Source organism: Hemiscyllium ocellatum, chromosome 34 (assembly GCF_020745735.1).
Source record: "Hemiscyllium ocellatum isolate sHemOce1 chromosome 34, sHemOce1.pat.X.cur, whole genome shotgun sequence".
Lineage (NCBI taxonomy): Eukaryota > Metazoa > Chordata > Chondrichthyes > Orectolobiformes > Hemiscylliidae > Hemiscyllium > Hemiscyllium ocellatum.
Genome location: NC_083434.1, coordinates 42281939 through 42296065, shown reverse-complemented (window position 1 = coordinate 42296065; position 14127 = coordinate 42281939). Strand labels below are relative to the sequence as shown.

Here is a 14127-nt window from a genome sequence, read left to right as displayed (position 1 = left end):
TTATAACAACAAGAAATACTTTTCATGATTATCCTCCTTGTTTGCACATTCTATGTTGTATACTCCAGAGAAATGTTTCAAGTCATTTCCAAACCTCAAACTTAATTCCACCAAGTTCAAATTAGCCTTTTTACTGACAACAATACTCTCAGTCAACCTACGAGCAAGTTCCACAGAGCATTCCCGAGAGACACTGAGCCATTTCCTTTCTAATAACAGAGTGACTGCAGCAGGATTGTATTCACAGTTATATACACCACTAATGACTGACAAATTTGGTTTCTCCTCCAAATCTGGTTCAATTCTAAAATGCAAACACTGAAGAGGAAACCTACAGGGAATTTAATGCAAGTTTACTTGTAGGACACAGCCAACAGTCCGTGGATACATTACTCTGATCTTACTTCAGTGCTCAGGACTGACCATATATTAGGCACACGGCAACACATGAACAAGTCAACATCTATATTGCGTTAACTAACTTCACATGCAGCCTTTAAGGAAAGCCAATGTGATTGGAGTTAGGGCTGAACACAAAGCCTAGAAATAGGCCACTCTGGACAACTTGTTCATGCTGACATTATGCGGCACAGAGCCTTTACTACATAGGGAAGGGACCTACATAAGTATAAGTAGATCTTGTTGCAATTCACAGAGACCTTTGATGAGACCATGGAATGGAATCTTGCAGAGGTGACAGGGTCTCGCTTGCCATTGGAGGACCAGCAAAACACCAGTGCCCTTCTTTTCAGGCAACATATCACATGACATTCACTGGTCAGAGAATTGAAAGGTAAACTAATAGCAACATAGAAACACAGAAGCAGGAGTAAGCCGTTCAGCCCTTTGAGCCTGCTTCTCCATATAATATGATCATCCAAGTCAGTTCTCTGATCTCACTTTCTCTTCATACCCTTTGAATCCTTTAAGCTCCAAGCACTATACTTAACTCCTTCCTGAAAACATTCAATGTTTTAGCCTTGAGTTACTTTTTGTGACACTGAATCCCACGCACTCTGAGTGAAGAAAGTTCTCTTCATCTCGGCCTTAAGTGTCCTACCCAGGCTGAGATAGACATATTATTAATCAGAACGGGAATCAGGAATTATGGGGCGGGGGGGGGGGGGAAGGCAGGAAAGTGGAGTTGAGGATTATCAGACCAGACATGATCCCATCGGATAGTGCAGCAGTCTCAAAGGCCAAATGACGCAATTCCACTCCTATGTCTTAGGGTGGTGGTGGTTAGCTCAGATGGCTGAATGGCTGGTTTGTGATGCAGTGTAATAAAAAGAGCGTGAATTCAATTCCTGCACTGGCTAAGGTTGCCAGGAACAAAGAACAAAGAGTGATGAAGGATTCTCCTCACTGTCTTCCCCTTGCCCTTGCCTGGTGACCCTCAGGTCTGTAGATTAGATTAGGTTCCCTAGAGTGTGGAAACAGGCCTTTCAGCCCAACAAGTCCACACCGACCCTCCAAAGAGTAACCCACCTAGTCCCATTTCCCTCTGACTAATGCACCTAACACTACGGGCAATTTAGCATGGCCAATTCACCTGACCTGCACATCTTTGGACTGTGGGAGGAAACCGGAGCACCCGGAGGAAACTCACGGCTTCAGAATGATGAGGAGAAATCGGATTAAAACCTACAGAATAGGGAGAGCTGGGTGGAGTGGACATGGGAGATAGGCAAAAGTGAGGACTGCAGATGCTGGAGATCAGAGTCAAGATTAGAGTGGTGCTGGAAAAGCACAGCCGGTCAGACAGCATCCGAGGAGCTGGAAAATCGACGTTTCAGGCTGGAGCCTTTCATCAGGAATGAGGCTGGGATTTTATCTCTCCATCCCGGAGGCTCCCAGCACCACTCAAATCTTGACTCTGGACATGGGAGATGGCATTCCCACTAGTAAGAGAAACCAGGATCTGAAGGTTCAGCCTCAGAGTGAAAGGATAACCCATTTGGATGGAGGTGAGGAAGAATTCTTCAGCCGGGGGGTGGTGAATCTGTGGATCTGATTTCCACAGTGAGCTGTCAAGGCCAAGTCACTGAGTATATTTAAAACAGAGATAGAAGGGTTCTTGACTGGGAAGGTTTATGGGAGAAGGCAAGCAAATGGGTTTGAAAAACATACCAGCAGTGATGAAATGGCAAAGCAGACTTGATGGGCCAAATGGCCTAATTCAGTTCCTGCATTTTACAGCTTTTTGGTTAAACCACCACCAGTCATGTTTCTTGAATGAGAGTGCAGTCCTATGGCAAGGTAGGACTATGCCATCTTTATCTTTCTCTTAAAGCTCTAGAATTATCTTCCTCAGTTTTGCCAACCCTTTAGCCTCCTCTCTATCCTTGAAACTACATCTTAGCTCCAGATATCTGCGATCTGTCCGAGCAACACCTTATGTGGTTTGCTGTCCAGTTCTAAGTTATCAAATTCCTACTTTGGAGCACTTTGCAATATTAACGGCACCATTTCTGCACACACAAGCTGTGGTAAGCTTGATCGCACAAAGTTCTAGTGAAATAGTTTACAATCTCCAAAATACAAACTCATCCCTACTTAAAAGAAATGTTGACTTTTAATAAACACAATGAAACCCCTCAGCACAAACTATACACAGTGCAGCATTTAGCTAGCTTTATTGAAATTCTCATGGAAGTGAAATTGATTCATTAGACATCACCCACTGCGAAATAGGGCAAAAAAATTGGATTAGAACAAATTACTTGCTCATAATAGGAATTATGTGAGCAATAATATTCGAAGTGGATGCTGACGAAGGAGGATTGTACACTGCAAGAAATTAACGCAAAAAGGGTGGGAAGGGAGAGTTTGAAGGAGGGAGATCATAAACCAACGCCAATTCCCCTGTTGAAAGCCAAGCAGCATTTAGTCAAACAACCTCACTGCTAAATTACTGTGCGGAATCCACCATTCACCCAATAAAATAAACTTTCCTTGTGCTTCCTATGACGCTACTGCCACCATTGGGTGATGTTGTGAACTGACACAAGGCCAATCAAATACACATTCCTTTTGAAGAGAGATGAAAAAGACAGCGCCACTAGGGAATCAAGGTATGCAGGAAAAGGGCAGGAAAGTGAACATCAGGAATGTCAGATCAGCCATGATTCTATTGAATGGCAAAGCAGGCTCGAGGAAGTGAACAGTATACAACTGTTCATATTGCTTATGGCTTTTCTGTACATTTAAAAACGCTGCATATCTCTGATGGGCTGAACAGTCTACTCCAATTTTCTACACTTACACGCTTATAACCTCCTCCCGTTTGTGACTTTTGGCACCTATGAACTTGTTTGCTACATAGTATTAATACTCCAACAGAACATTAGCAATGCAAGTTTCTAATGTTCCACTGATAGAAAATTTAAACATGTACATATTTTTATTCATTCAATGGGATGGAGGTGTTGTTGGCTAGGTCACTGTTTACTGTCACACATTAAGATTCAAATACATTGCTGTGGATCTGGAGTCACATGTAATGACAGACCAGATAACAGAGACAGATTTAATTTCCTCAAAGACATTGATGATTTAGACGGGTTTTTATCACAATTGAACAAGGGCTATATGGTCAACATTTATTCCAGATTTTTATTGAATTCACATTTGACTATCTGCTGCAGTGTGATCTGAACCCTGGTCCCCACTGTCTGAGGCTCTGGAATACTAAACCAGTGACATTACCACTATACCACCAGCTCCTTGGTACATTGTATATATTCTACTCACTTCCTCCAGTGTTGGTGTACAATGGCTCTTTCAATTGCATCTTCCAGGCCCTCTAATTCTAGAACAAGGACAGCAATTAGGTGGGAACACTGCCATTTGCAAGTTCCCCTCCAAGCTACTCAACAACTTGACTTGGAAATATATTGTTGTTCACATGTCACTGCGTCAAAATTCTGGATCTCCCTCCCTAATAGCATTGTGGGTTATTGAAACGGTTCAAGAAGGTCACTCACCACCATCTCCGAGGAGTAACTCGGGACCGAACAACAAACGCTGGTCCAGCCAGCGACGCCCACATCCCAAGAACAAATCCCTTCAAAAATCTAACAAAGCTTAAACAAACTGGACAGCCATTTGATTTGTTAAACTCATATTATTTATCTTTTAAAAAGAATTAGAGACTTTTTGTTGCCCCATTCTTTGAGGATCATAAATGAATATATAGTGCGCTGCCACAGAGCAGCTGGCATTACGGACAGGCTATCTGGATGGGGAACTGCTGCGTACACATGGTCTGCTGGGAACGTTTCACTACCTTTACAGAGGTGTGTCAAGCATCCAGATAGGAAACCAGGCCAAAGGATTCAAAAGATTCCAGATAAGTTAGTTTCTCAGCTGAAAACAATGAGGAAGGTTACAACATTTACGTTTAAGTTTTGAAGGAAAAGTTAGTCAGCTGTGTATGTGTTATGCACTGTCACACACAATTGGATTAATAATGGCAGAACAAAAATAATCTTTTGAAAACGAATCAAATTGACAACTGGGATAAAGAAAAAAATTCACGTCGTTCAAGAGTACTTTATGAAGGATGTGAAGATTTTAGCAAGAATGCGGTAAAGGTTTGAGTATAATTTTTGGGATGAGGGGTTTCTGTCACAAGGGTGTGCGTGCGCGCGTGTGAAGAGTGAGAGAAAGAGATGGTGATAAATGTTTATGAGTACATAGCGTGCAACTGTTTACATTAGTGAAGGGGTCAAGGGCCAGAAGGCACAGATTTAAGGTCAAATAAAACCAATACACTGTGGGTGCTGGAAGCCAGAAACAGAAATTGCAGGAGAGACTCAGTAGATCTGACAGCATCTGTGAAGAGAAAGGAGAGTGAATGCTCAGAGTCTAGTGACATATCTGCTGAGTTTCTCCAGCAGTTTTTGTTTTTATTATTTTGAACATTGCTTGCAATTCTGCTCTCCCTTCTATCGAAATGATGCTGTGAAACTTGGAAGGGTTCAGAAAAGATTTACAAAGATGTTGCCAGGGTTGGAGGATTTGAGCTTCAGGGAGAGGCTGAATAGGCTGGGGCTGTTTTCCCTGAAACGTCAGAGGCTAAGGCGTTACCTTTTAGATGTTTATAAAATCATGAGGAACATGGGTAGGGTAAACAGACAAGGTCTTTTCCCTGTGGTGGGGAAGTTCAGAACTAGAGGGCATAGGTTTAGGGTGAGAGGGAAAAGATTTAAAAGGAACCTAAGATGATAGTGCGCATATGGAATGAGGTGCCAGAGGAACTGGTGGAGGCTGGTACAACTGCAGTATTTAAAAGGCATTTGAAAGGGTTGAGGGGGATATGGGCCAGATGGGACTAAATTAGGTTAGGATATCTGGACGGGTTGGACCAAACTGTCTGTTTCTGTGCTGTACATCTCTATGACTCTATGGCTGTTTTACAGATTTAAAGACAGTTGCTGAAAGAACCAGAGGTGACATGAGGAGAAAGCTTTATAGGCAGGAAGTGGTTAGGATCTGGGATGTGCTCCCTGAGAGTGTAGTGAGGCAGAATGTATTGAGGCTTTCCAAAGCAAACTGGATAGGCCCTAGAAGGAGAAACAATTTGCAGGGCAGCGAGACTCGCTGAGTCAGTCTTGCACAGAGCTGACAGAGACAGAGGAAGTGGATAGGGTAATGGCGGTTGAATAACCTGAAATGGTCAGCTTCTTTACCTCTAGCGTCTTCACACAATTGCAGAAACGTGAACAATGAGGAAAGCAAATCAGAGGTAAATGGGTGCATCATTTGTTGAGTAAAACTTGGTTACAACACAGTGACTTAATCAAGTCAAGAATTTGTTCCAAAACAGAATAAGAGAGCCATCAAGGTCTACAGCACAAAAAAAAAAGCACCTTCGGTCCATCATGTCTGCATCTGTTGATAACAACCATCTCACTGTTCTAATCCCATCTACCAGCACTTGGCCCATTGCCTTGTATGCCTTGGCATTGTAAGTACATACCTAAATACTTAAGAGTCACAGGGTCATGGAGATGTACAGCATGGAAACAGACCCTCTGGTCCAACTCATCCATGCCGACCAGATATCCTAAATGAATTTCGTCTCATTTGCCAGCACTTGGCCCATATCCCTCTAAACCCTTCCTATTCAGATACTCATTCAGATGCCTTTTAAGTGTTGTAATTGTACCAGCCTCCACCACTTCCTCTGGCAGCTCATTCCAGACATGCACCACCCTCTGCGTGAAAAAGTTGCCTTAGGTCCCTTTGAAATCTTTCCCCGCTCACCTTAAATCTATGCCCTCTAGATGTGGACTCCCCCATCCCAGGGAAAAGACCTTGTCTATTTAGCCGATCCAGGGCCCTCATGATTTTATAAACATCTATAAAAGGTCACCCCTCAGCCTCCGATGCTCCAGGGAAAAAAGACCCAGACTCCTCAGCCTCTCCTCAAATCCTACTCCTTGTAAATATTTTCTAATCAAGTTCAAGTTTCACAACAACGTTCCTATAGGAGAGAAACCAGAATTCCAAAAGCAACATGATCTCCTAATTCTACACTCAATGTTCTAACCAATAAAGGAAAGCATACCAAACACCATCTTCACTATCCTATCTATCTACGACTCCATTGTCAAGGAACTATGAACCTGCACTCCAAGGTCTCTTTGTTCAGCAACACTCTCCAGGACCTTACCATTAAGTGTACAAGTCCTGCTCTGGTTTGTCTTTCCAAAATGCACCACCTCACATTTATCTAAATTAAACTCCATCTGCCACTCCTCAGCCCATTGGCCCATCTGATCAAGATCCCATTATGAGGTAACCTTCTTCGCTGCCCAATATACCTCCAGTTTTAGTGTCATCTGCGAACTTACTAACTAAACCTCCTACATTCACATCCAAAGCATTTCTATAAATCATGAAAAGCAGTGGACCCAGCCCTGATCCTTGTGGCACACTGCAGGTCATAGGCCTCCAGTCTGAAAAGCAACGTTCAACTAACACCCTCTGTCTTCTACCTTCAAGCCAGTTGGATTTCTTCTTCTATCATCTTGACTGGCAATGAGTTCCAGATTCTCACTATTCTCTGGGTGAAAAAGGTTTTCCTCACATCTCCTCAAACCTCCTGACCCTGCCTTAAATCTATGCTTAGACGTTGATCCCTCCATTAAGGGTAAATGTTCCTTCCTCTTTACCCGATCGATGCCCCTCAATTTTATATATCTCAATCTTGTGATCTTTACTCTTAAGGCAAACAACCCCAGTCTGTCCAATCTCTTCATAACTCAAACTCTCCAGCCTAAGCAACATCCTGTTAAACCACCTCCGCAACCTTTTTCAGTGCGGTCATATTAATTCTATAATGCGGATTCCAGAACCGCACACAATATTCTTGCTGTTGCCTAACCAACATTTTATACAGTTCCAGCATCACTTCCCTGTTCTTAATCTATGCCTCAACTAATAATGGCAATTATCCCATTTGCCTTTTTAACCCATGCTACGTACCTGCCCTGCTACTTCAAGGGACCAGGGGTCATGCACAGAAAGGTCCCTTTGATCTTTGGTGCTTCCCAGGATCCTATCGTTCATCATGTATTCCCTTGTCTTGTTTGTCTTGCTAAATGCATCACCTCATTTATCTGGATTGACCAGGGAACACATTTTCGCAGGGTTTCATCCAGTTTCTCAACAACAATTCCCATTTACAACACACATTTTCACAGAACAAAATGCCAAGGCACATTCAAGGAGCATTGTTAGATTATTATTATTATTATTGACACAAAATTATGTGGGGTGATATTAGGATTGTTTGAGGGTGTAGGTTTTAGGGTACTGTTTTTTAAACAATGATTTCTCTGAATATTCCACTGACATTATTGTTAACGATTCAGAGCATCTTCCACGGTAAACGTTTTCACTGCTGATTATTGGTCTCACTCTTTCAGGCTGTGGGAGTGAAAGTTCTAATGACATGAAGTGAGGCTTGTGGATGGAGGGACACATTTGTAATTTAACACAATGGGTGCTCTTTAAGTATAGGACTGAGCGCAGCCATCACAATCCATGCTGTATGACTCCAACATCTCTCTCAGTTCACTGTAATTTTCCGATCTCACTTCACAACTTCAGTGCCTTATTCTAGCTGGCATTCTGGTAAACCTCCCTCATTCCTTTCTAAGGTCTTTACGCCTTCCAAAGCATTGATTACTTCAAATGTAAACAATATTCGATCATCTATAAATGTAGCTGTAACGGTTTTAATTAGCCACTTCCTGGATTGAGAGTAAAATATTAGAATCACACACTAACTTCCCCAGGAGGCTAGAGGCATTAATATAAAAATTGAGCAAAGCTCATGAAACGCAGTACCTGTACAAAAGCAGGCCAACAAAACTGCTCCAAAAACAACTCCAGAAATACCTGTGCTTCTATCTGAAGTGATTTGCTGCTTCAGCGTTCAGGAAACATGTGGGTTTTCTGGCATGTTGGTCAGCAGCCAGCAGAAAGGCTGAGTGAGAGACTTGTGCCGCCTCTAGCCCATCAAAGGGCGTTAATAAAAAGAGCAGAATCAGGCCATGCAGCCCATCAAGTCTGCATCAGCTGTCAATCATGGCTGAGATGCTTCTCAATCCCACTTTCCTGCCCTCAACCTCTCCCATGTCTAAAGGGACTGCATTCTCAACTTCAGTCCCAAGACCCCAACCACTTCCCATGGCACTTCTCCATGTAAATGCAGGGGCGCCCTCTCACTTTCGTCTCTTGCCCCAAGCCCCAATCACTCTTTCAAGGGGTAACAGCGATCTTTTTCCAAAATCCTCAGGACCAACTGGTTCTTACTCCCCATCATGACAGAGCTATTCAGACCAAGTACATTTTTCCAAAAGGGCCCACACACAAACAATCTATACTTCCATTCAGGATCACTCTCAAGAAAACCTTTTGTGTTTCAGACTTTTCGGTTTTTGGACTGTGTGCAAAAGCTACCCAACCTTGTTCAGCCGCACTAACTGTACTCGCTGCTCACAATGTGGTCAGCTCTACAATGGGAGACCCAAGGCAGGCTGGATGACCGCTTTGCGGAACACCTATGCTTAGTCTGCAAACACGATTCTGAGTTACTAATCAGCTGGTATTTTATTTCTTCGCCTTGTTGCCATCTGACCTCTCTGTCCTTGGTCTGCAAACTTCAATAGCAGCTTGAAGAACAGCACTTATCGACTTTAACCACTTCATAATGTTTCAAACTCAACATCGACAGCAACCGTTTGAGTGTAACCTCCACTTTGTTCCATGTTCTGCTCGGCAGTTGCTGGTTTTACTCTTGTTTTTTTCAGTCGTTGTTGATTTTGAATAGTGGTTATTTTTCATTCTGAAATTTGAATTGATAACTGCGCTGGCATTTAATCTCTCCTACCTTCAGTTCTCCATCAATCACAGAATTGTTATGGTGCAGGAGGCCATTCAGCCCATTTGCTGGTTCTATCACATGGTGCCAATCTCCTGCTTTTTCCCCACATCCATGCACACCATTTTTATCCAAATAATCATTCAATATCCTTTTCAAAACCTCAATTGAGCTGGTCTTCACATTTCCATGCAGTGCATCCCACACCCTAATGTTTCCTCACATCGTCCCTGCTTCGTTTGCACATAGTTTTAAATGTACGCCCTTTTTGTTTTCCTAACAGAAGTATATTCTTCCTATCTACTCCGTCCAATCCAATCTCCCCACAGACCTCCATATTTGCACAGAAGAAACAAAATCAACACCTTGCCCAGTTCTAAAACTTAATTTCAATTTTAATAACTTTTCAAAGTACAGGGTTAAGAACATAGCGAATGCATTACAAGTAGTATTCAGCAAGCAGAAGTAGTGATAAGCAGAGCATTGGAAGAGATGTTGATTTTAGGGCTGGAGTTTGTAAACAGGAGTGAAACAGTGGAAGGGAATATCTGAAAATGTACCAAGTATGAGTGAAAGCACTAAGATGGTCACAACAACCTGTTGATTTTTTTTAAAAAATTCATTTATCCGATGTGCACATTGCTAACTAGGCAAAATTTATTTCCTATCCCCAAATATCCTTAATCAACATTTCAGAGGGCGGTTAAGATTTAACCATATAGTGGTGGATCTGGAGTCCGGAAAGGGATGACAAATTTCTCTCCGCGAAAGATATCAGTGAACCAAAAGGGTAGTTATAATAATCAGAGGGCATACAGCTAACGGATTTTTATTCAAAATTCACCATCTGTTATGGCAGGATTCAAACCCGTGCCCATAAACTTTGGTCCTGAACCCCTAGGTTACTGGTCCAGTGATACTGCCACTGTACCCTCAAATTATGGCAGTACTGGTTGTGTATTTAGGGGCTGGGGGAGGGAATCTGTGGGGAGGAGGAATTGAACATTTGATGTGGAGAGGAGTTAAATAACAGAACACAGAAGGAAGGCCATTCTGCCCACTGCCACACTGAAGGCAAAGACCAACTTAATGAATCCCACTTTCTCACCCCCGACCCTTGTTAGGAGCTGCTCAGACATCAGATTGAACTTTCTTTCATTAAATCGTTCTAAACCCTTCACAATGAGACATCGGTGCAAAATCACCTCTTCCTGGTCTCTGCTCTACACTAAGCGACCCAGCTTCTCCAGAGTATCTGCAACCCTTCCTCCTTGGAACTATTCAAGTAAATATTTTCTGCCTTATACTACACATCCTTCCAAAAATGTGGTGCACAGAATCAGACACGACAGTTCGGTCAGAGGGGAATGAACCTTTTATAAAGCTTTGGTATAACCTCCTGGTCTTCACACTCTCGCAGGTTTATCAGTAACAAGACGGCATCATTTCTAGCACATGCAATACTTTGCATTTGGGTGTAGCAGTAATGGAAAGGAAAGTGCTCAACTTACTGTGGGTCTCCAGCATAACTTAGCTGAGCAGGCCGAATGCCGAAATGAACTATAATCGGGAAAGTTATGACCTCAGGGTTAAACTGCTCCCGGTCTAATTGGTCGATACGAACAGAACTGGGTTTCTGTAAAGAAATCAAAAGTTTCAGGTGAAACAGCTGCCTGATAAACAACAGCAACACATTTACATAAAGATCTGGGATTGTTTAAGTTGACTAATCTTAGAGGGGGCAGACTTCAGGAGTCACCAAACCACTTTTCTCACAAGAGATTCACATCAGAATTTGAACAATAGCATCCAGATAGAATACTTGGTAGCACAAATTGCTTGATGGTGTATCATATGGATGTCACTTAGCTAAATGAGGAGAGATTCAAACAGGTGACCAAAGGCTTAGTAAGAGAGATCAGTCTGGAGGAGATCGTTGAGGATGAAAGACTAATGCAGAGGTCTGGGAGATCATTGCAGAGCTTGAGGCTCAGGCATGGCCCCCAATTGGAGTTCTTTCTGAATTTGAACCCAATATTTGACACAAGACATAGAAATTCATTCAAATTTACATCTTTCCTCTTATACAATGCTTGCAATATATCTCTTAGCTAGTAATGATAATCAACTTAGGGTTACTTCAGCAACAGTGCAATTTAAATTAGATTGCAACAAGCAAAACTGAGGCGTAAGGTGTTGGTATTATTTATTCAAACTTCATATGAAAGCAGAACAATGAAGAAACCATTCAGTCTCTTGTTAAGTGTGCAGTAACAGGAATATTTAATAGTCTTCAAATATACCATTGTTCACTGGGGTTCCATGAGCAGAGTTGATGAGATGGTTGTCGCATGATATTAACAGCTGATTATTCCTGATGAAGAGCTTATGCTCGAAACGTCGAATTCTCTATTCCTGAGATGCTGCCTGGCCTGCTGTGCTTTGACCAGCAACACATTTGCAGTTGTGATCTCCAGCATCTGCAGACCTCATTTTTTACTCGCATGATATTAACAGCCTGGGTTCCATTCCTGCACCAGCTGAGGTTACATTAAATGACTCTCGTTCTTGTCTGAAGTGTAGTGATTCTCAGATTAAATCACCATTTCTCTTGAAGAAAGAGCACAATGCTCATTTAAGACAATGGCGACTTTGCTTTGACCTTGTGTTCAGTGATAGACATTAATGGCGGACTCATTTTTCCTGCCACATTCAGAAGTAGACCGACACTGTGGTTGTTGGGTTTGGAAGGGCATGCTTGTTTAGTACATCTTGGTAAATAAAAGTGAGTAAAGGTCCAATCAGATCCTTTACTACCTGGCTTTCTCAAAGTCCTACATTCACTAAGATCATGGCTGATCTGTCACTTGAGTCCACCCAGCTGCCTTGGTTCCTGCCAACAATCTCAGGAGCAACATTATTCGGTAAGTTAGAAGCTCCTGCACTTTGTTGGAGAGTTTTTTCACACTTCTAAGCACAGACGGGTTTCCTCATTTCTCTCCTGAATGACTTTGATTTTGAGGTGATGGCCCTTTGGCAGCAGTGGCCGTGTACAGATTCCGTCCAGCTACTGGAATCCACGATGTGAAGCGCAAATGAGCTTAATCAAAAACAAAATGCCAGCAAAACAAGCAAGCGAGTGATGTTGTCACATACATGACAACTCTGGGTAGCCTGACTGCATGTCAAAAGCAAAAATGAGAAAACCCAACCACTAAGAGATTCTTACATTAAAACTCCTGGCTGCAACATCACCTGCAGCATTTATCCCACCAGCCAGTCCCCATGACAACTCGCTCCAAGAACATAATCTTGCCAGATACTGTAACAAAAGTCAAGATTAGACTGGCCATGTTATGCAGCATTGTCACACCTTAAAGATGTAAAATTTCATTGAAACTTTTCAAAATACCTATTATTCAATCTAGAATGTCCAGTCTTCCAGCTGTGTGTTTTTATTGGTTCCCTGATCCCTCTTGCTGTTATAATTGGGTCTTCTATCTGCCTGGGAATTTAATTAGCTTCTCCTTCGTTTTTGCTTTTGTCAAATGATGTTAAAACTTTGCAGCATAGAAACAAGCCCTTCAGCCCAAATGATCTCTCTCCTAGTCCTGAAGCGCCACAAGAACCTCCTCTTCCTTCATCTCATCTATTCAATATACACTTGCACCCTCCCACTCTCCTATCCAAAACCCATAATATTCCAAATAAAAACCAAAAGAACTGTGAATTGCTGGAGAAGCTCAGCTGGTCTAACAGCATCGATAGAGAGATATCGGCTTTAACATTTCAAAGGTTCCGAGGACAGGTCACAGTTGGCGTTGATTTTTCTCCACAGATGCTGCCAGACCTGCTGAGCTTTTCCAGCAATTTATGCAATTCCACTTTTATAGCTTCACCTAAATTCCTGCTTTATTCTGTTCAAAAAGTACAAACTACACTTTTATTGGTATTCCAGTCAATTCACACCCAACTCACTTTGTTCCCACCAGGCATTGGCTTTTACCACTGCCCCTCATTATGCACCAATATCCCAACATGTTCCCCTGGGAATCACATCAAAAATGGTTGTCCATATGAGGGGAATTACGTTGACTTGAATTTATTATCATGTGTACAAAGGCACAGTGAAAAGCTTTGTCTTGCAAGCAATACGGGTAGATCAGAGTTAAATAGCATAGATAAGTAAATAGGAGGTAAACAGCGGCAAAAACAAAACACAGGTACAGGCGAATGTTAAGGGTTTGTGAGTCCATTCAGTATTCTAACAGCAGCAGGGTAGAAACTGTTGCAAAACCGGCTGGTGTGTGTATTCAGGCTTCTGTACCTTCTCCCGCTGGTAGAGGTTGTAGAAAAACATTGCCAGGGTGGGATGGATCTTTAGAGAACGCTGGTGGCCTTTCCTTGACAGCGGGGTCTGGTAGATGGACTCTATAGATGGGAGGTTGCCCTTTGTGAGTGTCCGGGCCGAGTTCACCACTCTCTGTAACTGACTCTGATCTTGAATGGTACAGTTACCACACCAGGTAGTGATACATCCAGACAGAATGTTCTCGATGGCGCACCTATAAAAGTTGGCAAGGGTATTCACCGTCATGGCAAATTTCCTCAGCTGCCTGAGGAAGAAGAGGCGTTGTTAGGCCTTTGTAACCAGTGCATCCACATGAAGATTCCAAGTAAGTTTGTTGTGGATGACCACTCCCAGGGGTTTGACATTCTCCACTCGTTCC

At 42.6% G+C, this 14127-nt stretch overlaps 1 protein-coding gene across 3 annotated transcripts in view; it reads right to left on the bottom strand.

Annotated features, from left to right (window-relative positions):
* The window catches only part of drosha (drosha ribonuclease III), a 165174-nt gene that overhangs the window by 109068 nt on the left and 41979 nt on the right, over positions 1 to 14127 (bottom strand). For all 3 annotated transcript variants that reach the window (XM_060849942.1, XM_060849944.1, XM_060849945.1), the window contains exon 14: positions 10909 to 11033. In XM_060849942.1, coding sequence (XP_060705925.1) covers positions 10909 to 11033 — 125 coding nt within the window. The remainder of the gene's footprint in view (positions 1 to 10908; positions 11034 to 14127) is intronic.